At 37.2% G+C, this 27,501-nt stretch overlaps 1 protein-coding gene across 4 annotated transcripts; it reads right to left on the bottom strand.

Annotated features, from left to right (window-relative positions):
- LOC122314505 (protein VAC14 homolog) lies at positions 1–26,576 on the bottom strand. 4 transcript variants are annotated; one of them, XM_043130137.1, is made up of 20 exons: positions 26,117–26,574; positions 25,861–25,974; positions 25,644–25,709; positions 22,046–22,135; positions 21,833–21,952; positions 21,664–21,692; positions 21,393–21,535; positions 21,202–21,296; positions 20,803–20,889; positions 20,492–20,599; positions 20,248–20,339; positions 19,962–20,043; positions 18,336–18,401; positions 12,605–12,720; positions 12,368–12,482; positions 11,803–11,964; positions 11,489–11,617; positions 2,031–2,099; positions 1,232–1,522; positions 1–455 (listed from the first exon to the last, which is right to left on the bottom strand). In XM_043130137.1, exons 1-20 carry the CDS (start codon positions 26,204–26,206, stop codon positions 363–365), a joined length of 2,157 nt encoding a protein of 718 aa, XP_042986071.1. In that variant the 5' UTR covers positions 26,207–26,574; the 3' UTR covers positions 1–362. The 4 variants fall into 4 exon arrangements, with proteins under 4 accessions (XP_042986071.1, XP_042986072.1, XP_042986070.1 ...); XM_043130138.1 differs by having other exon boundaries at positions 12,362–12,482; positions 21,833–21,895; positions 26,117–26,573; XM_043130136.1 differs by having other exon boundaries at positions 12,362–12,482; positions 26,117–26,572.
- Positions 26,577–27,501: the final 925 nt, after the last annotated feature.

Consider the following 27,501-nt stretch of genomic DNA (forward strand, 5'->3'; position numbering starts at 1 on the left):
TACATGAATTAGATGATTTTTTATTTTTATAAGATTGCTGTAACAGTCAGATATGAACGTCAAGAAACAAGTTGCATCTTCTAAAACAAATATCTCCCTCTAGCCCACGTGGTTTTCAATTAAAAAAAACAACAGAACCACATGGGCTATATTTTGCTTACAAAGTAACATGAATAGCTCAGGAAGACCCTAGCTTCTCTTACTTCGAAACCCTTTTCACCGTCCCAACTTCCATAAAGGAACAAACTACGATATACAATTTTACAAATTATACCAGATCAAATCTCAGCAACGGCCACACATGCTGAGACTGAGTGTACAACTAGCCTTGACCAGGGGCAGGAAGCAGCAAATCATGGTCGTCACTGCACTGGGCTTCTCCTTGATGATCTTGAAGGAGGCCCACTCATGTCCAACGCAGGAGGATGCTGAGGTTCCTCGGGTCTTTGAACCTCCTGCATACACAGCAAGCAACATTGTGAGCGTGGAAATATCAATAGCTACCTTAATGCAAATTGATAGTGAAAAGTTGAACAAGGAGAAAACTAAATAGGGATACTAGAAATAAAAGTACAGGTCTTGTGCAAGGTTTTGAGGTAGGCAACATGAAATTTAGCTTCTCTGTCAACCTAGCACTCCACAACCTTATCAGTCTAAAAAGGACAAACAAGTATCCACTCCTACCCATGATTTCATGTATTCTTCCTCCAACCCCTAGAACTCACGTTTTTGTGACTGTCATAATATCAGAAAGTGAGATTGTTTTTCTTTTTTTTTTTTTTGGCCCGGGGGGGGGGGGGGGGGGGGGGGGGGGATTGGCACCGGGTGTCCAGGAACAGCGTCCCGACTAATCCTAGGGGTGCACAGGTCCTCGGCAAGGAGTTTCTCGCAAGTGCACATTAAGTAATTCAAGGGGAAAATTCCCCCGTCTGTTGGCCCCTAGAAAGTGAGATTGCTTTTTGATAGAGCTGAATGCCTTTTTTTCCCCCTTTCCAGAGCAAAAGGCTTTAAAGAGGCTCTCTCTCCAGAGCTTTGTGAATTATTTCCATTTCTCACTATTTTTCTTGTTCTCTTTTTGCTCTAAGAATAAGAAACATGGCAAGGCACTGATTTTCACAATTGTCATTCAAATTTTTTTAATTAATTCACCTCAATTATTTTTAGCCAAAGCGTATTCAAATGTTTATCAAGCCCACTAATACTGATGATATAAAAGAGAAGATCGACAAACCCTTGATAATGAAATAGAACTGTTGCGTAATTGTGCCTGCACTTTTGTGTGAACACGATGCTGGTGCTGCATTTTCTCAAATTGTTGTAGCCTTGCAGCGAAGTTAATGCCATTATGTGAACTTGCACCATCCGGGATCCCATCCCCATCCTCAGTGATTTGTGATCCACTTGGCATGTGATGTAGAATTTGACCTATCCCTGATGATGTTCGCCTTAGTTGCTCACCGTTGAAGGAATATGAAGGTACAGCTTTTAAACGGGTTCGCAGTATCTTAAACGCAGCACTTTGCTGCATTCAAGTGTCAAATTCAAGGTAAGCTGTATGACTGACACAATTACAGCACAAACAACCCAGCAACTAAGCATTACGAGCAAGACCAATCTCCTTAGAATTTTGAACTGAGCATCATCCTGATTATAATTAGTTGAATTATCTACATTTGAAAATTCTTGTTTTCAGTCTTAAATTTGCAGCAATAGCTCAGAGTCGCCAGATTTTCCTATTCATCTCACAAATTACAACCGGATCATGTATCCTAATTCACAGTACTCCACATTCCAGTTCCCCAAAACTGGAGATCCCAATGAGATGTGTTTGTGCTTGTTCATCGTTTTAGAACAACAACGGGATATTTGGCTATGTTTGTATGCATTAAGTGCATACCCACTTACAACATATGTAGTGTAGCAGTGGATTTCTCTTGCAGGGAAATATTTTCTATTATAGGTATTGCCGGGAAATATTTTCACCATTATTAAAGAGCAATTTGGAAGTATTAACTCTTCTGGAAACATACCTGGGGAAGCAACATCAGAAGGCCATACAAGGCTTTTAACAACCATATATATCTTCCAGGTTCAAGAAGCTGCAAGAACCATAAACTGTGGGTCAAGGAAAAAATATGAAAAGAGTAACTTGGGGAAACAAATGCAGGAAACATGAAATATATTATCCATTTAATTAGAACATAAACTGATCCACCATTAAATGATTTGCACGAGAGAAACATTATACATTGAGGATGCAAAAACTCTCTTTTATCCAACACCAAATACATCGAAAAATGTATAAAAAATATCCATGCGTCACACAAATGTTCAACTAGAAAAATTCCCATATCAGCCAAGTGTGATTGTGCCTGTGCTTTAATATTGACTTCTCTGAAGAAAATACAAAAAGAGGTTGCCCATGCAAAACTTTTTCCCTTTTTTCCTTTTTCAAATTTTACATTAGGATAGTCACTACAGATTAGTTTAAAAAATTATCCTTAAAACCATGTGGAGAAATAATCCAAACAGGAATCCCCCTCCAACAGGGTAAAAAGAGAGATGCAAGACAAATCCTAAGATTCCCCAAGTCCTCCCTCTCCTACTGCCAGTCAGGAATAGAGTGAGTCGAATCCCGTATGTGTGCTAAGTGCTTCCCTTTCTATTAGCTAGGTATCTGGCTATGGACGCCTTTCCCTACATCAATAAACCTCTTATTTTGAGCAGGAGGATCCTTCTTTCATTTTGCATTTTCCATTGGACAAATAAAGTCAAGATGAATCCAAATGACAATAACTAGTACTGATTATTAGAAACCCAAGGGAATATGAGATGGATAAATGAAAAAAAAAAAAAAACTAAGATATTTGGGAATCTCTTTATCTCCTAGAAAGAAAGTTGCTTTCATTAAAATGCCAACTAAATGGTCCAGGTCCACATCAAGACAGGAGGTGCTACTCTCCAAGCATAAACAGCTTCCACTACCAAATTCCCAGCTACAAGAAGCCTGAAATCAATCATGGAGCAAGAGTAACCCAAGATGTATATAAATAAAGAACCATCATCGACAGCAGCTATTCCACCCAACAGTGATTGGGAAATGGTCTACTGTTTCCTCATCCTGGTTGCATGTATTTTGATAAGCAGCAGCAATTGAAAACAAAATTGTTCATATTCCAAGAAACTCTTCCACTTCTACACTTCGGAGGGAATGCTTACATGCCAAGTACAACTGGCTGTACTACTGCACTGCACCAAGTACAAGCTGCTTACCTTAGACTTGTCACTCCTACTTGGTTTCCATCAGATCATATATTCTCCAACTCAGCCACCATGAACATCATATAAGAGACAAAGGGCATCGACTTACCGTATTTCCCAGATGTGAACATACCAAACAATCCTCAAATTCCAATGCATCCCACTCCCTAACCAACGTATGGAGTTCACCACATACACGATAATGGAAATAAATCAGGGCATAATCCTCTACATCTCCCCATCAGATGTGTGCGCCTGCACCCACTGTAAAGGACTATACTCCACGAACACAAGCCAGTCTATTCCTAATTGCTTTACAAGCTTGTTCTCACCACATTTTGAAAGGAAAAACACATCAGTAGCCGTAAAAGATTTTCAGCATTTCTTGCCGGAAGTAACCTTTTCCCTTTTTTCAAAAGGTTTTCACTTTTCTTTTCTGTCTGTTTATTTCTCTCTTTCTATTATCATCTGTGTTCTCCGTGTAGCATGGGGGCATGATGTGGAGTTTATGGGTGGATGCCAAGTTGTTTGTGTTTTATGTTGAGGACCAGGGGTTTTTCAGAATCACTAAGACGGGCAAGCGATTGAAAAAGGTTATTTCTTTTAGAAATGGGCTGGCACTTGGTTGGTCAATACAGTGGAGGCATGCGTTTCAATGGGAGGTCAAAAGGAATTTCTCAAAACCATTTGAGAAGGCAACCGTAGCTTTTTAGTCCAGTGTCATGCAAACTCTTTTGGTCATTTCTTGTAGCTTGAGGTTTATGGAGGAGGTGGTAGACATAGTGTTATGGTTCTACATGAGAGAAATCAAGGTAGAGGGTGGGTTTGTTTTGCAAGAACACTTGGGGACTTCTATCACCTACCTTCCCCTGTTCTAGTGAATGGTAACAGAGGAGCAGAACTATCTATCGGTGGGCTAGCCAATAGGTGAAGGGAGCTACCCCAAGTTAGGAGGAAGTCATCTGGCCCCCCATGGTGTTGTATAAGGCTGCGCTGGTTAAGCCAGTGCCCTTATTGGCTTCTTAGGGTAATTGTCACCACCGTGGTGGTTCAGGGAGGAGTGGTGAGTCTTCTAGTACCGAGTCTGGTTTTCCAGTCACTCAGGCTGCACGTTCACTAGCAACGGCTAACGGAGTTCTCCTTCCCGAGGGTGATGCATATGAAAATCATGAGAAGAGTGTTCTATTGGCTATGAAAACTGAGTTGCTCGATGCGAAGGAGAAGATCAACCCTCTCCTTTTCATAGTGAATTTGGGTTTGGGATTACCTTTAGGCTCAGCCCTTCCTAACCCAAGCCTTTTGTTTTCTTCTGGGTTGTTTTCATTGGGCCTCCCTTCTAGGCCCACTGTCAACGGACTGAATAGTGGTTAGAAAGAAAAGGTTTTGTCAGGGGTTGGGGCTAAGACAAATACTCGGCCCGTGTGGTGGGCTAAAACTTCTCCCGGCTTATCTTCCCTTGAAAGAGGTATATCACCTTCTATAGGGCCCAATTTGTTGACGGGGAGGCCCACCATCTCCAGGTCCAACCTAGAACCAGCCGATCGGTAATTTCGATCATTTTCCCATTGTTATACCGCCGATTTTGTCATTGGTGAATGAGGTTCTAGAGAAGGTGTTGGGGGGTGCTTCTCCCTCAACTATTATAGACACAGCTACCCATTTTATGGTGTCGCCACCGTGCGAGGGTGGCAATAATATGCAGCAAGGGAATTTTCCTTCGAGTTCTAGGCTTTCAACTATATCGTAGATGTAGGAGACTGCAATTGTGCCTCTGGTTGACCTTACCCGCTGTAGGTCCTGCCCTTTCCCTGTTTTCTTCTCTTAGCAATAATTCTATTATCGCTGCTAGGCCCTTGTTTGTGGCTGCTCCTCTGGAGGATATCTCGGTATTGGGTTTTTTTTGCTCTGTTTTTCCGAAAGCTATGGCGGCCAATAGTGCTGACTTAGTGAACATTCAGCTAGTCCAAGGTGTAGAAGTTGTTGTCGAGAGTGGTCTAGGGGATTGTGGGGAGGAGTCGATGCCTTAGTGCACTTTGACTTAGTCTAAGGAGGATGGTTGCAACCTTCGATTGGTGTCTAGGGAGGATAAGGTAGACCCAATGAATTTAGGGACCTTGTCACCTTTGCCTGCAACGGGTGGATTACCTTTGGACTGGGTGATTCAGAAAGTGAAGGAAACTCAAGATTGTGTGGGGTATGTTGTACGAGGTTTGAGGAGCAATATAGGGCATTACTCATTGATATTGTGGAGGGTCGTATTCTCTCCTCTAAATCCGCTTCAAGAAAAGATAGAGAGCTTACACGTCTTACTTGAGGAGTGTATTGGAAATTATACAGTGGCTTGTTCTTTTAAGAATGTGGATGGTGGTTTTTTTTTTTTTTTTTGGGGGGGGGGGGGGGGGGGGGGGGGGGCGCGCTTTGGTTGGAGTGTACAACCAATGTGGAAAAAAAATAGGAAGGACTTATGGAATGAGCTTGTTGGTTTAGGCAGTTGGTGGAACTTATCTTGGTGTATTGGCAATGACTTTAATATCACTCGGTTCCCAAGTGAAAGATCGGGAGAAGCTTAGCAAAGTCTTGCTATGAATGAATTTTTTGAATTAATATTTGATATGGACTTGGTGGATCTACCTCGTCTATGGTACGCACACTTGGTCCAATAATCAAGCTTGGTCCTGCTTGAACAGATTTTTGGTGTCCACTCCTGGGAGGCTCACTGCTCTACATTGCTCCAAAAGAAATTATCTAGGGTCTGTTCAGACCATTTTCCTATTGTGCTGGATTGTGGGGGCATTCATGAGTAATAGATACTTTAAGTTTGAAAATATGTCTCTGAATGTTGAGGTCTTTGGGGAGAAGTTGAGATTGTGGTGGTCCTCGTATCTCTTGGAGGGCTCAACAAGTTTTATTTTGGCTCGGAAACTCAGCCTTGAAGAGGGATTTGAAGATGTGGAATGCAGATGTCTTTAGACATTGATTGTCAAAAGTGGTCCCTTTTTGAGGATTTACAAAGGGAGGTGAGCGCTCCTCTTTTTGTGTAGTTTTGCAGGAAGAAATCTCGTGAAGACAAAAATCGCAAGCCCTTTGATTGAAAGAAGGGGATAGATGTAATAAATTCTTCCATCGGGTGGTTAATTCTCATCATTGGAATAATGCTACTGAGATGCTTTAGGTTGATGGATAGGTTTGTCATGATGCCATTAAGAGCCATATTGTCTATTATCATGAAGGTCTTCTTATAGAGCAATTCCCTTGGAGGCCTAAACTAGATGGCTTGTCCTTCGAGGTTATCGATCAGTCGAGCTCTATTTGGTTGGAGGGACCTTTTGAGGCTGATGAGGTTTTTCAAGTGACTCGTGGATGGCTAAGGATAAAGCTTCGGGTCTGGATGGGTTTTATATGACTTTCTTTGATGATTGTTGGGAGGTTGTTTGAGAGGATATCATGATGATTTTTTCACAAACTTCACTCTTTTGGGAAGTTCAAAAGAAGCCTTAATGCAACTTTTATTGCTCTTATCCTAAGAGAGTTGGGGATGTGGAGGTGAAGGATTTTCAACCCATTAGTCTCATTAATGGGGTGTACAAGATACTTTCTAAAGTTCTTGCTAACAGCAGGAGTGCCTTATGGGTACTATAATATCAAAACCCTAGAATGATTTTGTAAGGAAGAAAACCTTTGGATTCAATTCTTATTGCTAATGAATGTCCACCTAGCCCTTTTCCATTACCGGCGAGCCTCTCAAACCTCGGATACATATTGTCTCAGCTACGAGCTCCATCGGAGTTCCCGTTCAGTCCGATCTGGTCCAGTCCGGTCCGGTCCAGGGGGTATTGCGGACCAGACCGGACCTATTCGGTCCAGGGTTTTCCCACCTTGGACCGGTCCGGTCCCGTCCCATTCGAGACAATCCGGTCCATTTGGTCCACCCTGACCTTTTTTTTTTCTTTTTTAATCCAATGGCATTTTGTTTAATACTTATGTAATTATATTGTGATATATTTAATATATATACAGATAGTATACTATTATATATATTAGTAATATGCTAATACTATTTAGTCTATTAGTATATAGTAAATTAGTAATAGTTATTAACTTATTTACTATAACTAATAATACACTAGTACTAATATTATAACTAATAATATACTAGTACTAATACTATAAATAATAACTAAATGTAATAATAGTAATATTATATGTAATACTATATTAAATAATAGTAATACTCTTATCACTAATACTCTATGTAGTTATGGTGATTTAATACTAACATATTACATATTAAGTTAACTATACTAATACTAATACTATTATAAATTTATACATATAAGATATATTATCATTTATACTATAACTTTTATAATATTTTAATATATTAATATATATACTAGTACTATATACTATAGTTAATAGTTATACATTAAAGAATATAATAATATATTGATACTAAATATATATAGTTATAGACTTATAATGATTTAGTTATTATGAATTTATGATTAGTATAACTATTAGTATTAGACTATTAGTAATTCAGTATAGCTATATTATATTAGTAATATTAGTTACGTTGAATCAGTTAGCTAGTATAACTATATTTTACATTATTAGTATTAATATGAATATTAGTATTAGTTATAGCTATATAGCCTATATTAGAATTGAGTCTTAGACTATATAATAAACTAATAGTATTAGTAAAACTGTATAAGTATATTGTATAACTATATATTAGTATTAATTATAGTGATTAGTATAACTATATAATAGTATTAATAGCATACTATTAGTATAGATATATATTAGTATTAGTTATACCGCTATAGTGATTTAGTATATTATAATTTCTATATTATATTTATACTATAACTCTTATAATATATTAATATATATTAGTACTATATATTATAATTATACATTAAAGAATATAATAATACATCCATACTAAATATAGATAGTTATATTTCTAGTGATTTAGTTATTAACTTATTATGATTAGTATAACTATATAAATTATAATAGTATTAGACCATTAATATAGCTATATATTCATAATATTAGTTATGGTGAATCAATGCTTTAGTATAACTATATAAGTATTAAGTTATTAACTATAGTGATTAGTATAACTATATAAATTATAGTGTAGTGATAATTATATCAATTAAATATAAGTATAGTGATAATTAAATTATATTAATTATAGTGATAAATATACTATATAGTTATACATAGTATTAATTATAGTGATTAGTATAACTATATAAATTATAAAATAGTATATTAGTATTAATAATAGACTATTAGTATAGGTCACTATAACTATTGTTGAAGTATTAGTTATAGTGATTTAGTATAACTATATTAGTATAACTACAGTCTATATTAGACTATTAGTATTTTTTTTTATAGCATATATAATTATATAATTAATTATATACAACTATTATATAAATAATATATATAAATAATAATTATTTTTTTAATTTCCATTTGGTCCGGTCCAGGATGAAAACCCCTGGACTGGGACCAGACCGAACTCATTCCCAAAAATGGCTAGTCCGGTCAGTTTATCTAGTCCGGACCGGCCGATTCTCAGCCCTACCGGAGTCATCATCTTCGACAGCCCATCGTCCGGGATTTAACCCACTGGTTCGCCTTCTCCCCTTGGTGAGTTCTGTGGGGTTGCCGATTGTTGTTTGAATGATGATGGCATATTGTTGCCCCCTTAAAAAGCTTCTTTTTTTGTATGGACAACATCGTTAGGGAATATTCTCACCTTAGATAATTTAAGGAAACGCACTTCATTGTATTGGATTGGTGCTACATGTGTAAGAAAAGTGGGGAGTCTGTGGATCATCTATTATTCCATTGTGATGTAGCCATGAGCTTATGGAACGATATCTTTGCAAGAGTGGGACTCATTTGGGCAATGCCAAGAAGGATGGTTGAATTTTTGGCGAGTTGGCAAGGAATCCAAGGTAATTCTCAAATTGCAGCTATGTGGAAGATGATATCGACCCATCTATGGTAGTGCATATGGATGGAGAGGAACGATCAGGAGCTTAAAACTTTACTGGCATAAACATACATGATTTTCTTGTATATTTAGACAGTCGTGCCTAGGTGTGGCTCTTGTATATGTCTTGTGTACTTGGCTTCACCTATTATCAATAAAATACTTATTTACTGATAAAAAAAAAATGTTTGGATAGTAAAATCCAAGTGTGAACACTTGGCATCCTATGCAAATTAGATATGGAGAAGGCATACAATCATGTTAACTAGGACTTCTTGTGTTAGGAGGTGTGGTTTTGGGCCAAGATGGATTTCATGGATTAAGCATTGTATTTCTACGGTCCATTTCTCGGTATTGGTGAATGGACCTCCAATAGGGTTTTTTAACAGTTCTAGGGAATTAAGACAAGAGGACCCTCTTCCCCTTCCTTTCTGGCATTGTTATGAATGCTATCAGTCGTATGTTGGGTGCAGCTGTTAATGGAGGTTTTCCTTCTAGCTTTTTAGTGGGAGGTGTTAATATTTCCCACATTCTCTTTGTTGATGATGCCTTACTTTTTTGTGAGCCGGATCATGGTCATATTCAAAATTTGAGGGCACTATTGCTTTGTTATGAAGCTGTCTTGGGACTAACGGTGAATCTATCGAAGTTTGAAATGGTTCTTGTGGGTTCAATGAATAATGTTTAGTGCTTGGCTTAACATTTTGGGTTGTAAGGTTCCTTCGCTTCCCTTGAAATATATTGGTCTTCCTTTGGGAGCTGCTTTCAAGGTGAAATCTATTTTGGAGGGTGTGTTAGAAAAAATTAATAGAAGATTGGCAGGATGGAAAAGAATTTATTTGTCAAAGGGTGGTAGAATCATTCTAATCAAAAGCACTTTATCTAACCTCCCTACATACTTTCTTTATTTCTGTTACATGCAAGTTTGGCCTCTCGTATTGAGAAAACCTTCCTCAATTTTCTTTGGGGAGGTATTGGGGAGGAAGACAAGTTCCATCTTGTTGGTTGGGATGAAGTTTGTTCTCCAGTACCTTGTGGTGGTTTGGGGGTGCGTAACTTGAGGACCTTCAATAAAGGAGAAGTGGTGATATCACCTAGAAGGAGAGGCTTTGTGGAGAGTAGTAGATTCAAAATACGCGAGTATTAAAAGGGACTATTGTTCTAATGAAGTCAAGGGGCATATGGTGTGGGGTTGTGGAAAAATATTGTTCCGGATCGAAGAGGTCTCCAACTTCTTCAGATTTGTGGTTGGGAAAGGCCATGGTGTTTATTTTTGGTATGGTGTTTGTTGTGGTGCAAGGGTTCATAAGTATGTTTTTCCCACTCTTTACCGGATTTCTAGTGACAAAGAGGCCATGGTGGCTGACTTGCTGGTGTGTTCCAATGGCTCTATCCATTGGAATGTCATTTTTTTAAGAGCAGCTCAAGATTAAGGCCCTTTCTGGATTTTCTAATGATCATTGCTTTCCTTGGAAGAGTATATGGAATTGTAAGGTTCCTCCTAAGATTGCTTTTTTTTATCTGGACTAAGTCCCTTGGGAGAATTCCCACCACTGACAATTCGAGGAAATGTGGTCTCATCATTATGGATTGGTGCTTCTTGTGTAAGAAAAAGGGGGAATTTGTGGATCATCTATCATGACATTGAGGTGGCTCGGTTTTTGTGGGATGAGAACCTTAACTGTACCGGGGTGGCATGGGTTATGCCTGGAAGACTTACGGATATTTTTAAGTGCTGGACAGGTATTAAGGGTAACGTTCACATTGCCACTAAGTGGAAAATGATCCCTCATTGTATTATATGCTGTTTGTGGATGAAGAGAAATAATAGGTGTTTTGAAGACCGGGAGCTTTCCTTGGAAGAGCTGAAAAGATTCTTTTTTAACACACTATTTTCTTGGGCTTCAGTCATTATTTGTAATGAAGACAGTTTTCATGGTTTGCTTGTACTCATCACTAGTTCTTAGTGATAATTAGGCATATTCTTTGTATACTCCCTGTGTACTTGGGCTATGCCTGTTTTTCTTAATCAAGTTTTACTTTTACCTGTAAAAAAAATAAATAAATAATCTCAGAAATATTGTTACTGGGATATATTTGGTTGAAGCTTCTACGAGAAAAGCCACCAATCAAGAAAGAATTTACAAAATCACAAGAACCAAGTAGTAAGGCAAATTAGAACTTTGTCTTTAACACGTGCACCTGTAATCTAAGGTAAGCAAAGATTGGAGTTTCCAGCAAGCGAATCAGCTTATCCAACTGGACCAAAAATTTGACATTGATATCTTCCTCCACCAGAGAATGAATCACAGCACTTGCATGCTGGTATGTCTGCCAAGCAAGATAAAACATGATCCTAAGTGAACATAAAAGGTTGGAGAAACAAGATCGATAAATGCTGCTAGAAACTCCAAAAAAGAGGAAAAAAGGGGGGAAGGTGACTGTGAGAGAGAGAGAGAGAGAGAGAGAGAGAGAGAGAGATGGAATGGTTCACCCAGAAATTTCAAACCACTCACCTGTGCTAATAAGCAAAGACTTATAATTGCCATGGGTGAATGACACCATGAAGCATATAGAGAAACAAACAAGTTTTTCCCAGCAGGATTCACCAGCGAGTCTTTTAAAAGATTCCGGAGCTCAGACAATTCGGAGGAAGTGAGTAAAATTAAATTCAAAGCCTGAAAAAAAAAAGCATATAAGTGTGAAATGGATAAACAAAATTCACCTTCTTAAGTAGTTAGAGATTTGATACAGCTGAAAAATTAAATAAAAAACATAAAAGAGGATTTAGTACAATTGAAAAATAACAATAGAGAATAAAAAGTTCAATTGAAAAGCACGGACCAATTTAAAGCAAACTACGGGGACTAATTTTGTATTTAAGCTTAAAAAGAAACAGAAAATAAAAATTTAAGAATATAAAATTTGGTTTATGACATCCTAGTTATTCAACACCATCTTAATTCTACATATAGGATGTTTGCTTTGATTAATTCAAAAAATTATAACAGAGCAAACATGCGTGTCCTTTGGTCACTCAAGGACTAAAAGGTTAATACAATTAATTGACAGAACCTGAACCATTATAGATGCAAAATCTAGGTCAGATTCTCCTTCGAGTATGGTTGAGAGCTCACGGTAGACCCTTTCAGCATCTAAAAGTACACAAAGCCGACGGATTATTAGAGCACCACGCCTGAGTAAAGAACAAACATGAATTAATTATAGGAGAAAGAAATAATACATTTAAGTTACTATTTATTACAAATCGGTAATACTAGACTTAAGAGAGCAAGAAAGAGATGGAAAGAAACTCACTTCTCCAGAAGAGAATTGTCCACTCGAAAATTATGTACGAGGAAAATAACGAGTTGGCGGAAGTGTGGAGGATCTTCTGCTATGCATGCATGAACCTCAAGAACAAGGAGCACAACCTGCAGAGATCCATCATTGCCAAACATTTAACAGATATAAACAATCAGATAATGCATTTTAGTTTTCCATACACAAATTTCTCCATATACTTCAACGAATTAATAGAGTGCAAACACAATAAAATATCGAAGTTCTCCTTCACATTTTAGTAATTAAACACATGCTTTCACAAAGATACATAGGATCTTAGAGATGTCAGTTGGAATGGAACAAGCATATACTTTGAATGTATTCCATCATTAATATTGAAGTTATCCGAATGCCTCTCTTCTAATTAATGAAGCACATACTTTCACTAAGACATTAACACTTGCCCAAGATGTGGCCACTTCACTACCCGAAAAATATCGAAGCTTGCTCAAATCCTTTGAACAAAACCATTGTTGTAGAAACTGTCTCATTCAAACTATACCTCCTTAATCATCTCCAGTTATCACAAAATCATCTACATAAATGACAAGAAGAAGATATCCTGCATCAATATGTGACTGAAATAATGAATGATCTGATTGACATCTCTCAAAAACAAATTCCAATACCGCCTCGGTGAAATTTCCAAACCACGCTATCAGAACTTGCTTGAGACCATAGAAAGCTTTTTTTTTTCCCTTTTTTTTATAAGTAAACTTATTAATATCAATAGGCGTAACTAAGTACACTGGATGCAAATAGGAGAAAACACCTAGCCCATAATAGTAAGCCTCTAATGAACTGTAAGCCTGTAATAGAGAACAACACCAAAGAGGGAGAAATTCGAAACCTATCCAATTTACACCAAGCCCAATGGGGACAAAATACGCCTCCCCAAAGTCACTGCAAATACCTCAACCCCTTGTTTCCCACATAACTAATACTTCACTCGAAACTCCCTTAGAAGCTAAATAGGACCATTCTACGTAATCCGAATGATCCTACTAGAACGAAGGAAGGCTTCATAATACAATTTGTCCTACCCTCCCTCTAGTCCTCCCTTGACTTGGACTACCTCCCTTAGCGTCGTACTTGATTGCCCAAGTAACGCTTTTACTCCCTACTCTCTTATATCTTGATTTTGTGTCAAGTGACCTGACTCAATTTCAGTGAGTGGTGCTGTGAATTGGTCATCAAATCCTCCGCGTGTAATCCCCATACACTACTATTATCTTGTTAACATTTTGCAAAACCCAATCTGATGATGACCCAGCTATATTGTTTATCGATGGAAGAGATATAAAGGGACACATCTTCCCCAGACTCTAACTCCCAACTATACACCAGGCCCATGAATGTTCCTCCTCGCAAGGCACCAATGACAAACCCACAATTTCCTCCACACCATCTCTTGCATACAAATCCCACACCTCCTCAACAGCTCCATTGTTGCTGTCACAAGATGCTTGAAGAGATACTAACAAACTGGTTCTCTCCGTCATGAGTGGCGAGGCCAATGTCACCATTGGAGGTTCTGGGTTTGCGACAAACCCATAAAATCCCTCAAGTCTCGGCTATACATCAAGTTCCTTCACCTCTGGCATGGGTGCCGTCGTTTCGTCGGAGTAAACATTGATTGGAGGTGCACCAACCCATGGTGATCCTTTTAGTGCCACTCCGACAGACCCTACACCTCCCTCAGACCTTGGCATTGCACCATTTTTCTTCAACTCTAGCGTGGGTGCCATTGTTTCTTTAGGGAGAACACTGACCAGTGGTGTAACACTAACCATCGGCCCTTTCTGTGTCACCAGTGGTGGAGGGCATCCATTTCAACTGTCTCTACGCTAATACCCGATATAGAACCTACTTCGAATATAGATGACCCGACTTTCCTTTTGACCCGCCACACTCCTAGATCTGGTTATAGGGATTGTGCCGAACCCACGTTTCTTTTTTCCTTTATCTGGTTTTAAAGGATTCGAGCTTATCTTGGGCTCCCTCTTATTTTTTTTCTACAAAGAATAGCGATGAAACGCCATGATATAGGCCTTACAACCCTGTTACTACCAGCCGAGGCCCGAAAGCAAGTCTATTTTCGTAGATAAAAAGGAAACCGCTGCGTTCAACTTGACAAGCTGGTTTTTCTACTCCTTTAATGTACTGTGCATCTCTCTTTAAACCATACTACCATTGGGAAAACCAATACCATCCCTTGTTCCATAAGAAATGGCTCTTACGCTTTCAGAGGAGTCGAACTAGGGGTAAAAACAAAAACCAATAAACCGGTAAACCAGACCGGACCGGATCAAACCAATGGGATTGGTCCAGTCCCGAGTTTGGTTCGGTCCGGTACCGGTTTTATTTTTATTAAAACTGGTCAAAATCGGCCTGGTTTCGATTTTTATTTTTCGAAAACCGGACCGGACCGGACCGATTTCTATATATATATTAATTTTTTATATTGTATATAATATTTATATATAATATATAACTATATATAAAATAGTTTTGTATTATATGATAAATTACTAATTAATATAATATTAAATTTTAAAATCTTATATCATTTTGTTTGTTATATTAATAGTTATACTAATATTATATAATGCATATTAATAGTTATACTAATACTATATCACTATTATCACTATATATTATAATATACTATAATATATCATTATAATATATCATTATAATATATCATCATAGTCTATAATACTATTATAATATATATTATAATATACTAAAATATATTATCACTATAGTATTATATACTATAATATACTATATTATATATATTATAATATATAATATAGTACATTAAAATCGGACTAAAAACAGGTAAAACCGGAATACCGGTTTAGGAGAGTAAATAGTGCGTGATCGGTTTTGAAAAATGCAAAACCGGAGCATATCTGTTCAGTCCTAAATTTTGTCAAGAACCAGACCGGTTACACCCCTAAGTCAAACCCATTTTGTTGGTTCTGTCCATGCGTGACCTGCAGGGGCTCCAGACCACTTTTACAATTCCCCATCTTGCCCCTAGAATCAAACTAAGTCACCAAAGCATGACCTGTATTCAAAGCTTCTGCGTATGATCGCCTCTCCACCGTGGTTGTGCTTCGGTCTTTTTGTTTCAACGCCAAACTGATGTTCTCATGACCATATGTAATCTTCTGGCTTTCCTTTCCCTCCATAACCCATCATCATGAATGGAGAAAAACAAAGCAACGGCTCTATGTAACTCAACAGCAAATTTCTCCCAACCCAAACTTTCATACCCTTCCTAAATGACTAGAACACCCCGCTAGCCTCCTCCATAGGTAATAGTTAGATATATACCATGTACGTTGGAGCATCGTTGAGCCATGAAGGCTCTGTTTCCTTCACGCAAGTGTTTTATGAATTCCAATTTTCTCTCCACCTGCTTCCACCGTAGCCACCAGCCACCCTATACCAATATAGACCCCCAAACCCTTCTGCTCTTCTCCATAATTTTTATTGAGGATCTCCACGTTTCTGGTGAAAACTCAAAAGCCTTCAATTCCACCCAAAATGGCACAAATTGACCCATAATAATCTTCAAACCTTCGATTTCAAATGCAAAGGCTTCCAAAGCTCCATTTCTCTGCGTTCCATCAAAATTGTATTTGATTGGACATGAACTATATAAATAGCTCTTTTTATTGAACATGAACTCAAAAGCTTTTCTTTTTTTTTTTTTCTTTTCCTTTTAAAGCTTACAAACAGATCCCTGATACTCCCCACCCCTAAGCAAGAAACCCAAGTGGTTGTTCCATATAAACTTCCTCAAGAAATTTAAGTGGTTGCTCCAATTAAAACAAAACAATGAGCATTAGCCAACTCATATTGTTGTGCATCAATGGTATACAAAAATAACATGTGATATTGGATTTCCACCATTTCCATATGGTAGAAGACCAATGTTTACAAGGATATAAGGGAAATTTAACAGATTGCCAATGAATGCTCTTTATTTCAGGAAGATTTCACCAAAGAACTCAAGCCCCTATTCAATTACTACCACATTCAGCCTCTCAATTTCTTGTGCCTCTGCTGAATTTAGATTCCTTTTAGGATGTCTTCATGCATCCTTACTCGACTGTGTTTAATAGAAATCTAAACAATTGAGCCATAATATTTGAAATTTTCTTCTTTCACTCTATTTTTCAACAAATGATGATGATGTGGATGCATCCCCAGCTTCTCCCCTAAATGGAGGAAGATTTCCAAGCCTATTGTAAGATTTTTAATTTTCTGCAGAGGGGGTACAAAATTGGTGGATAGGTTTTTTCCCGTGGTTTTGATATATCATTGACATTAGATTCTTCATTTTTTAGGCATCTTTGAACAGCCAAGATGGCTGGAAACATATAATTGACCCAATTATACAAGCCACTTCCTTGCAATAATCCTTATCAACTGTGAGCTCCATAATGAACAGATGTATTTCTCTCGACTGTAGTCATCCCTCTTATTGAGGATGTCCTTTATAACTTTCAGCGTCAATTATATTTTTCTTACACTCACTTTGTACATGTTCATAGTTGGTTGGTCTGCTTTTGAGGCCAAAGAAGGATCACAGTTACAGGTTTTATGGGACATATACCACCACTCTGTCAGATACGCAGTCATCATCCTAAGCATTGTTAACACCTTTGACAGTTTTGACATCTTGGAGCCCAACGATAAGTGGAAGAAGATATAAATCGGAATTCTAATTTTCCCAGGGCATCAATGCAGCATTTTAGGATATATAACTTAGTAGATTGTTATCAAAGGGGTTGGCTCAAGTGGGAAATACGTCGGGCTTGGGGGTATGCTCTTAAGGTTCAAATCTCCTTGGGTGCAAACAATCTCTAGGGGCTGTTGGACTGGGAGATTTTCTCCTTAAATTACACGAGTTGCACTTGCGGGAAACTCCTTGTCAGAGGCTTGTGCACCCCCGGGATTAGTCGGGACACTGTTCTTGGACACCCGATGCCAATTAAAAAAAAAAAAAAACATTGTTACCAAAAGAAAAAAGATGAGCTCAGAGAAGTACCCCTCCTATGGCCCTCCTATTGGAAAGGAAAGGAAGAGTTGGATTGGCTAACTCCCGCACCAAAGGTTTCTGGTAATATTCAGAAGATGATTTGGGAGGATTCTACCATAAAGAATCTAAGGTGGACATAAAAGTCCACATGGGGAAACATATTTTAAAGAATTGAGTTCTTTATTGGGTGTTTGGTGCTTGGGGATCAATAACTTTTAGGTATGTTATCAAATTACTTGGTAGATCAAGTTAATGGTGGTGTTAAGATCTGTTCACTTCACTAATTAATAGTAGAGTTGTAACATTTGCTAAAAAATGTTACTTATCAAAAAACAAATTGCTAAAAGATGTTCCCATAGTGCATTTCACCATGTGAGCTGTTCAACTTAATTCCATCATAAAAAGGAAAAGTATCTGCTCTCCTATATAAACTCATTAGATGCTTTTACTCTTGCATTTTACAAGATGAAAATCAAACGCTTAATCAAATAGGTTATTAGACTACCCAAGAAGTTTATTTACGCATACAATTTGATCTGTGTTGGTTGTTCTTAGTCTCTACACAATTCCCGCACATGGCACAGGTCCACAATTAATGATGAAACAGTAAGGGATGAAAATGTGCAAGCAGGAAAACAGGATTACCTCATCAGAAGGATCTGACAGCACTTTCAGAAGGGTGTCAAATATGTCATCAAGGGAACTTAAGACCTGTTTCGCATAGAAAATAAATTAGAATGTTATTGACCTCAAAAAAAGAAAGGGAAAAGTTAACCGCAATCAGAAATTCAGTGCAAAACAACCAGCGAGAATAAATGAGAGAGTATCAATTGATAAAAGTGGGCTTATTACAAACTTTCACCTCTTCCTGGTTTGGTACACCACTTAGTTTGCTATATTTTCTCAGTAATATTAATTAAAGATGGTAATAAATGAAATACCATGTAACCAGGTTAGGTTACACGTGCCTTTTTCAAGTATGGCTTAGCCAGAGACCATGTTGGTGTACATATTTCATGTCTTTTTTCACTTCTTGGCACTACATATTTCATGGCACGTATACAACTTAATTCTCAGTCACATATTCCAATAGCTGTATTGAGCTAAGCCAAATGCCTGCACCAACAGTTGCAAATGAGCTGAGAGAAAAACCTGTCTATCCAAACACACCTCAATAAGAATACAGGAGCTTCACTTCAGCATAAGCCATTAAAATATAAGTTCAAGCTTGGCTCAACAAAACCAAGCTCAGAAGCTACAAAACTAGCTCAAGCATGTAACCCCAAAGAAGTTGCGGGCAACAAACTTTTTAGGAAACAAGCACACTTCGAAGCCCCGCCTCAAAATTAAAAGCTGAAACGCAATAAATTAACCAGCAATCATTGTCAAGACCATCTGGCAGGCCCTCATTTCCATCAGAACCTAAGTTGCAAAGGTGGATAAGGCAATTTACGGACAGTTCACTTGCATTAATTGCTTTCTTTTCCAATATGGGATGAATTGGCATGAAGTAAAGCATTGCCATATTATAGCTAATTGATGAAGCTCCCAGATTTACATTTGATAGATATAATCATTATAAGCCTCTTTCCCTCATTTGACACAGCCTAATGTTCACCTACAACAAGCCAGCTCGCAAGCTCGACTTCTTTTTCATAACAAGTCTTAGTGTGGCTTGGGCTTAATTGGTTTAATAGGCATACAGGACTTTGCAATCGGTGCCCTTTTAAGGAAAATTTCTAGAATATCCTCCAAACTGCCATTAATAACATATAATGAAGAGCGTCACCATATGCATGCATAAATGTGCTAGATTAAGAGAAGTGATTTACACCATGTAATGGTTGAAAATTCATATCCCACTCCCTAGTTTAAAAAGAAAATTGGCAATAAATGTGACAGAAATAAAGCACAGTTAAAATGCAGTAGCAACTTATTTGGTCCCCTATCATCAAATACCCAACAAGGAATCAACCAAACTGGGAGTCCGATGTATAACTAACAGACTCCCCAATAAAATTGTCAATCAGAACCAGATCAAATAAGAAGGAGCTAAGGCAGACAACCAAACAAACAAAAAGGCACAGAGGCAATAGATTTAGATCACTTCAAATCCCAACAAACATTTCAAGGAGTAAATTGTGATTAAACACGAATTGAAAAAACATTCAATCAGTACATCACTTGAACAGAGTACAACCATAAACATTATGTCAAGACAGGAAAACATGAACGCAGCCTCATATATATTATCCATAGTTGTGCAGTTACCTCCATGCGATGTCTCTTTAGGAGGGTTGAAATCCAGTGCAGTGCTTCGATTCGAGTAGCCTCCCATTCACCAGATAATTGCCTGATCAGTCAAAATCGCCAGTAATCACCATCAAATCATTGTGTATACTAGCCCTTTCCAGGGTAACATCATAATCAAGTCAAACAAGAAACTCTTGTGAGCACTTCTCTTTAGCTCTGCCTGAGGAGACATGCTATATATACCCATAAAAGTACAGATTTCTAGTTACATTTCAAGCCCAGTTTTTGGTTTTAAAAACCACACCTCCTTGCAATAGTGAGGATTGCTCCTACATCGAATCCTTCAGCTGGATCAGCCTTGATTGAGCGAAGCTCTTCATTGGTTTCACGAGCAACCTTATGAAAATATAGTGTAATTAGTGGAACAGGGAAAACAATGATTTTGTCACAAAAACTAGATAGCATCACTGCAAAATTTAAGAATAAAATAAAGCACAAAACCTTCCCCTTAAAAGTAAAGTAAAAAGTGAAAGCTCAAGACAACCTACCACTCTAATTTTCTCTTCTTTATCAGATATGCAGGGCAAAATGGCTCCAAGAATATCAGCATAATAAGGAATAAGCTGGTCCCCGCCAAGTTTTACAAACTCATTTATCTGAACAGTCAAGAATTATGTAATTGTTATCAATATCAAAGAGATTACATTAAAGAGTGTAATTGTCTGTAAATCTAGAAAAGGTGCCGATATTTAATCTCCAATCAGATAGAAAACTATATATCAGAGACTAAAAATAGCAGTGTATTCTCTCTATGGCAAGTAGCAGAATTCTCTCTTTATGGTGGTTCTAGATAACTCACCCATGTGATAGCTGTTAACCGAGTAAATTCATCCTGAGAAGCTGCTCTCTGTACCAGTATTTCTGCCATGCGGCCATAATCTACAGACTTCAAGAGTAGCACTGCTCGAGTCAGAAAATTTTTTTTGCTTGGTAAACAAGAATTTCATTAATGAGAATAATAGGCAAAGCCCAAGTACACAGGACTTGAGTCAGAAAGTTATGAAAGAACAAAACTATGTTGTTTCTACGTAAAAATATTTGGCACTGATGCATAATAAAGCAATTCTTTGTTCGATTCCTAATTCAAAGGGCAAAAATCTTATGAAAAAAACCGTATCAGATGAAAATAAATAGCGGGCCCAAGAAGTTTAGATACCATATACATCAAAAGTTGGGATTATGTTAACAGAAGCCTTACTGGAGAGTTCTTGATCTCTTGAAGAAACTCTGAAAGAGCTGAATCAGCTTGTTGCCGTATTTCATGGCTAGAATCACTTAACATATTAAACAAACCTGAGATTTATCAAAGATGCGGTAAGTTCATACGCATTGAAAGAAAAGAGCAGACATAAAAGAAGATCAATCAGCTCCAAATAATGGGACAATTACCATCAAGAAAATCAGGAAGGAAACCCAGCATGTCGATATCTGGAACACTGTCCAATACCGTGATCCATCCTACTAAAAATTGCCGGACATAAGGATTTAGAACATTCATCCGTTCCCTTAGCAGGGGTATAAATTCTTCAATGCTGAGGAAAAAGAATATAAGTGGTTGTGAAAATTAAAACAGTCACAACAGTTGGCAAACTTGTCTTATAATCGCTTGAATCTTAAAAAATACGAGTTAATTGTCTTAAACAGGAATAAGATGGCACACCTGAATTGATCACTTTCAGTAACAATGTCCTGTTTCATTAGAGTAAAATCTGAGAATTGATTTAACATGTAGGAAAGACTATTTTCATAAACTACGGGGATAACCCAATGATATGTTCTTTTCTTGTACAAGTGTTGGAGAATGGGAGGATCCTGGAATAATTGGTTACCTTCACAAGCCGATCCAAAAGATGAGCAGCACTTTGTACGTTGGCATCTGAGTCTGCCGAGAGCTTACACAATGCATCAAAAATCTTATTAAAGAATATGATGAAATCCCCTCTTACAACCTGTGCATCAGGGCATCAGCAAAAGATAATGTATAAAGCCCACCACACATTCAAAAAACCAATCAGTAAAAAATTCTGTGAATCCACCCTCACCTTTGCGATATTATATAGAGCTTCACAAGCATAATAACGAACTCTGCTATCTTGGTCAGAAAAAGAAGCAAGCACAGGTGGCACAATTTGCTGGCAAAATGGATCACAAGCAAAAACATAATTAAGGAAATTATAAGAATGCATTAGGGAAGATGACGGAAGAATTACATGTTCAACGAATTGCAATGTAACCGAGTTATATCCTTAAAAACTCTAGCGCCAATACAACAATCAGCAAAAGATTGGTCGTCCTCTTCAGTATTTCAATGGTACAAACTTCCCCATGATTATGCAGCAAGAAAGTCTTGATTCTAATTAGCAAATTATGTAAGTTGAAATGTATGTAAACACTTGTGAGTGTTACAAACCATTCCATAGAGTATCATTATCTATAGCATGCCAAGACAAACTTTTGGGTCCTTGTTTTTCTTTTCTTTTCTTTTCTTTTTTTCTTTTTTTTGATAAGTACAAACTTTTGGATCCTTTATCTTTCTTAATCAAGACCCCTGCACAACTAACGTCATTCCAACATTCAAAGCATGAATTATAAGAACCACAAGTTTTAAGTAGCTGCGAGTGCAGCCTTTCATGTAACACTCTATTCTACTAGTACGAACGATAAAAACGTTCAAAGCCTTCTGTTGAGAAGCTCCTGGATTTTCTTTTCAGATCAGCTTCAGGAATAGAATTCAACTCCTTTCTGGGTACAGGTCAAGCGGAAAAAGTATTTCATCCTTCTAGTTCCAGAACTCTAGCTCAAGCAGATCATAACTAAAACATCTCTGACTAGTGCCATAAGCCAGCTCAAGCAGTTCAGCAATAGAAGTTTTACCCGGAAAAGCGGTCTATACAACTTTAGTTAATGGAAGGGATTTTGTAGTGTGAGTAGCATTTAGGGTTTAGGGAATTCTGCATATCATGTTTCTTTTTTATCTTTTCTTTATTCCTTTCCTTTTGGCCCTTGTAAGGCATCAACTCTCTATCCGTCAAATATGTAACAAACACATGTAAACATCAAAATAGACACCATGATTGAAGAAATAAAGTGTTTTTGGCACTTTGCTATCATCCTAAATGTTATATTGATGTAGCAGCAATATTGACTCGTACGAAAAGGAAGAGTGTGCTCACAAGTCAACTCGGTGTTAAATCAGCAACATCAATGAAAGGCCTGCATTAGTAAATTCTTTATCGGTATCAGCCTACCAAGGCAGATGCGCGCTATCTTTGCACACAAGTAACAAAATCATTGCCAAAAGAAAAATAAGAATAGGGAACATGAGGATCTCCAACAGTTATAAACTAAATTAAGGGAGGTGGTGGTCGGCAAGGATCCTCGATGATTCCAAAAGGAAGACGAGGTAGAGGATGGTTTGGTTCTTGTGAGAAAGTATCTTCTCCAGCTTCTAAGGGTGGATTAGGAATTAGGAACCTAATTTTATTTAGTTGTGCACTCTTCAGATATCAGAATGGGAAAGGGCCCTGTGGAGGTCAGTTGTAGATTCTAAACACGAACACTTGTGGGGTGAATGATGTTCTAATGAATTTCAAGGACCTTATTGGGTGGGACCTTGAAAGAACATTAGAAAATGATTGGGAATGTTCCATAACCAAACTACATTCAAAGTGACAGACAGAGCCAGGATTAGATTCTGGCATAATTTGTGATGTGGTCATAGGGCTCTTAAGGAATCTATCCCAAATGTGTAGTGTTAGTCATGTTAAGGATGCTTCAGTAGTGGAACATTTGGAGATTTGTAGGGATCTCACTCAAGTTTTATTAGACCAGCTCATGATTAGAAGATGGATGCCTTCACTGCATTCTTTACTTTGTCATATTCCACTAGTTTGAAAAGTGATGAAAAGCTTCTTTGGGCCCCTTCCAAGAAAGGGAATTTCAATGTTCATTCATTCTTTAATGTCCTTATTCTCCATGGCAACAATCCCTTTCCTTGGAAGAGGATCTGGCAAACTAAGGTCCTTCAAGAGATGTGTTTTTTGTTACAGGGCTCTCTATGAAATATAATACACCATAGAAAATCTAAGGAAGTAGCATATTGTTGTAATTGATAGGTGCTGCATGTGTAACAGGAGTGGGGAGATCCAAGGATCACCTTTTAATGCATTGTGATATGGCAAGTGCTATTGGAGTGCTTTTTCAGCCAGGTTGACTTAGCTTGGGTCATGCCCAAAAAATAGTGGACCTTTTCGACTCATGGAGAAAAGTAGGTTGTAGTCCATAAATTACAGCAATATAGAAAATGGTTCCCACTTGCCTCATATGATGAATTTGATGGAATTGGGAAAATAATTATAAACGCTTTAATAATCACGAACATAAAATTACAAGACCTTAAGATTTTCTTTTCTTGTCTTTTTCTTTTTCCTTTTTTTTTTTTTTTTTCTTGATAGGTAACAAAAAGTATAATAAACCAAGTAATTAGGCATGGCTGAAGTATACAGTGAGTATACAAGAGAAGAGCTTAAGATTTTCTTCTTCAACACTCTTCTCCTTTGGACAGATTCTATAGACTTCAATTAGCTGAATTTACATGATTTTCTTGTATCATTTTTGCTTTCTATATAGGTGCTTTCATTCTTTCTTGAATACATTTAGTGTACCTGAAATATACTTTTCTTTTTTACTTACCAAAAAAGTTAAGGGTGCGTGAGATTCTGAGTACAAGAATGAATCCAACTCTTTGATGAATTGAGAAGGGAATCCAACTTTATAAAAAGATTAAAAACAAGATAAAAAACTAAAAGCAAGGGCAACTTACTAAAAATATCATCCTAACAGGAACTCCAATACTTCTGAGCAGGTGAGAGAAAGAGAGAGAGCTCAAATATCTCACTCCTCCCAACCACAAAATAGGAAAATTCAATAACAAAGTGCTAAAGATTTTCACCATAGCTAGCAAAATCTAAAAACTAACATACCCCATATGATCTAACAGAAATAACGAATCTATATAAAAAGTAACATTGTGCTATGGCGTTTTTAAGAGCCAGTGGAGTTGAACTATAAGTTAAAATGACCATGACAATCAATGAGATAATAGTAATTGATAAAGCATGCTAACAACTGCAAAACACCTAAAGCCTCTAAGAGTAAGTTGTAAAGAGGGGTTTCCATGCCCCTTATAATTACAATTAAAAATGGAATAAAAGCAAGCCCTTTTCACTATCTATCATAGATACTTTTTGTCCTCGCACACCTTGACTAGCACATGCCATACACAACCAACGTCAAAACCTGTACTCTATGTTGAATGATGAGGCACCTGACTATGGGGGCTCATAAGGTACTTTATAATTCATTGCCAGCATAACCATTTTGTAATACCGTAAGCAATATCACAATAGATCCAGGTATCATTTCCACCTATTGCACACATTGTAATTAATTTATCCCCAGGTCAAGAAGTCAGTGTTCCAGTCATCCATGCTTAGCCCAACATGTCCATGCCTATCACTGGATTAGATAACCAACACTTCAACTTACATCCTGTTTAATTCATAGAACACACTGCTACAGGAAGCCTATACGTTTCTAGTGAGATTCCACTCATTCAAAAATTTGTCTCCAACTCCTTACCTCGAGATGTTGAGCTGCTTCGCTGGTCAACCCAACTGTCGCAGCAGCTAATCCTATCAATCCTCCCTGCATCAAACAAAAAAATGCAACCAATTTCACATATAAAAAATCCAAACTCCACAAATCTAAGTGCAAACCAAATAGCGTTTAAAGTTTAAACACACAAATTCCACACAGCTTCACCAATTCAATTATTACTCCTAATTCATTGAGATACCTTCCGGTGATTCGCTTGTGGCGAATATGTAAATTCGGAGGCCAACAAATTGATCACCGCCGAAATCTTGTCGTGATCCCCAGCCGCCGCGAGCTGCTTCACAATTCCCTCAACCTATACCCACATAACACAGACACGTATTATACGCATATGCAAGTCCTCCAAGATCCAGTAAAAACCACCCAAAACCCTAGAGAAATTACCAAAGTGGAGAGAAAAGGGTAGAGGGTCTGAGAGAGAGAAAGAATTGGGGTACCTCAAGAGCGGCATTCTTGCGCTTCTCGTAGAGCTTGTCGGAGAGATTGCGAAGCACGGAGGCGGGAATCACAGAGAACACGTCGGCCATAGCAAACCCGTCCGATAGAACTATGCCCCCCTCCTCCAAGAAATCCAAGAATTTCAAAGTCGTTTACGGATCTTCTCCTGCTCGAATCGGAACATTTCTCTCTCAAGGGTCCTTAAAAGTTTTTCCTTATCCCAAGGATCCCGGAATCAACGAAACTGATAATGGAATCGGAATTGTAAGTTTGGGTTTTGACCCAAATTTGAGAATTCAGATCTTAAACAAAAATAAATTAAAATTCCCGCAGATTCCTTCTTCTATTTTTCCTTCCGACTTTTCCTTTTTTTGGTCTGTAAAATGAGTGACTCTGTGTCACAGTTTCTTCTCTCGGCCTCGCAGTCGCCGCGACACAGTAATGTGAAGGTGCTAAAGTAGAGGTTGCGGGACGTCGAAACAGAGGCGGTGCATGCGTGTTATTAAAACGTCCCCGTTTTACTTATGTCTCATTTGGATTAACCGTCCGTTTGATTCCAAACTCATATCATCTATTATAATTAGAGATCTAATCGGTCCGATTCGGTTCAATTTTGAACAAAATCTAAGACCAAATCGATAGACACCGGTTTTACATTTTTCAAAACCGATTACGCATCAATTTTCCTCCTAAACCAGTATTACGGTTTAACCGGTTTCCGGTCCGGTTTGATCCGATTTTTCAATTTTAATAAAATAAAAATTTGTCATAAAAATTCTGTTTAAAAAAAACTGATTTAAAAAATTCTATTTTATTAAAAATCTATTACCATTTACAAAAATCTGTTTTACAAAAAAAATCTACTATGTAAAAAAATTATGCTATAAAAAATCTGCTAAGTAAAAAAATTCTGATATAAAAAATCTACTTTATAAAAAAAATCAGTTAAATAAACAAAATTCTATCATATAAAAAATTGTTATAAAACAAAAACTAAAATAAGAAATCTAATGTAAAAAAAAAATCTACTATAATCCTATATTAGATTATTAGTATTAGTATATATATATATATATTAGTATTAGTTATAGCTATATAATATATTAGACAATATAATAGTATTAATATTAGACTATTAGTATAGTTATATATTAATATTAATTTTGATGATTTAGTATAACTATATTAGTAAGAGTATAACTATAGTCTATATTAGAATATTAGTATTAGTATATATGTGATTATTTTTTATGTGATTAAAAATTATATATAATATAAAACATATTATATATAATATTAATATATAAATAGTACCGGTCCAGTCCGATTCGATCGGGTCCAAAACTAATCGGAACCGAAACCGGACCGATTCTAGCCAGTTTTT

The sequence above is a fragment of the Carya illinoinensis genome, chromosome 6 (assembly GCF_018687715.1).
Source record: "Carya illinoinensis cultivar Pawnee chromosome 6, C.illinoinensisPawnee_v1, whole genome shotgun sequence".
Taxonomy (NCBI): Eukaryota; Viridiplantae; Streptophyta; class Magnoliopsida; order Fagales; family Juglandaceae; genus Carya; species Carya illinoinensis.

What these genes read in the sequence shown, in the direction of transcription:
- LOC122314505 (XM_043130136.1), bottom strand. Translation starts at nt 26,206, where the DNA reads ATGGCCGACGTGTTCTCTGTGATTCCCGCCTCCGTGCTTCGCAATCTC. An exon ending in TTTTGGATCGGCTTGTGAAG is followed by an intron (nt 21,693 to 21,832) that starts GTAACCAATTAT and finishes CTAATGAAACAG; the next exon opens with GACATTGTTACTGAAAGTGA. An exon ending in GTCTTTGCTTATTAGCACAG is followed by an intron (nt 11,618 to 11,802) that starts GTGAGTGGTTTG and finishes CTTGCTTGGCAG; the next exon opens with ACATACCAGCATGCAAGTGC.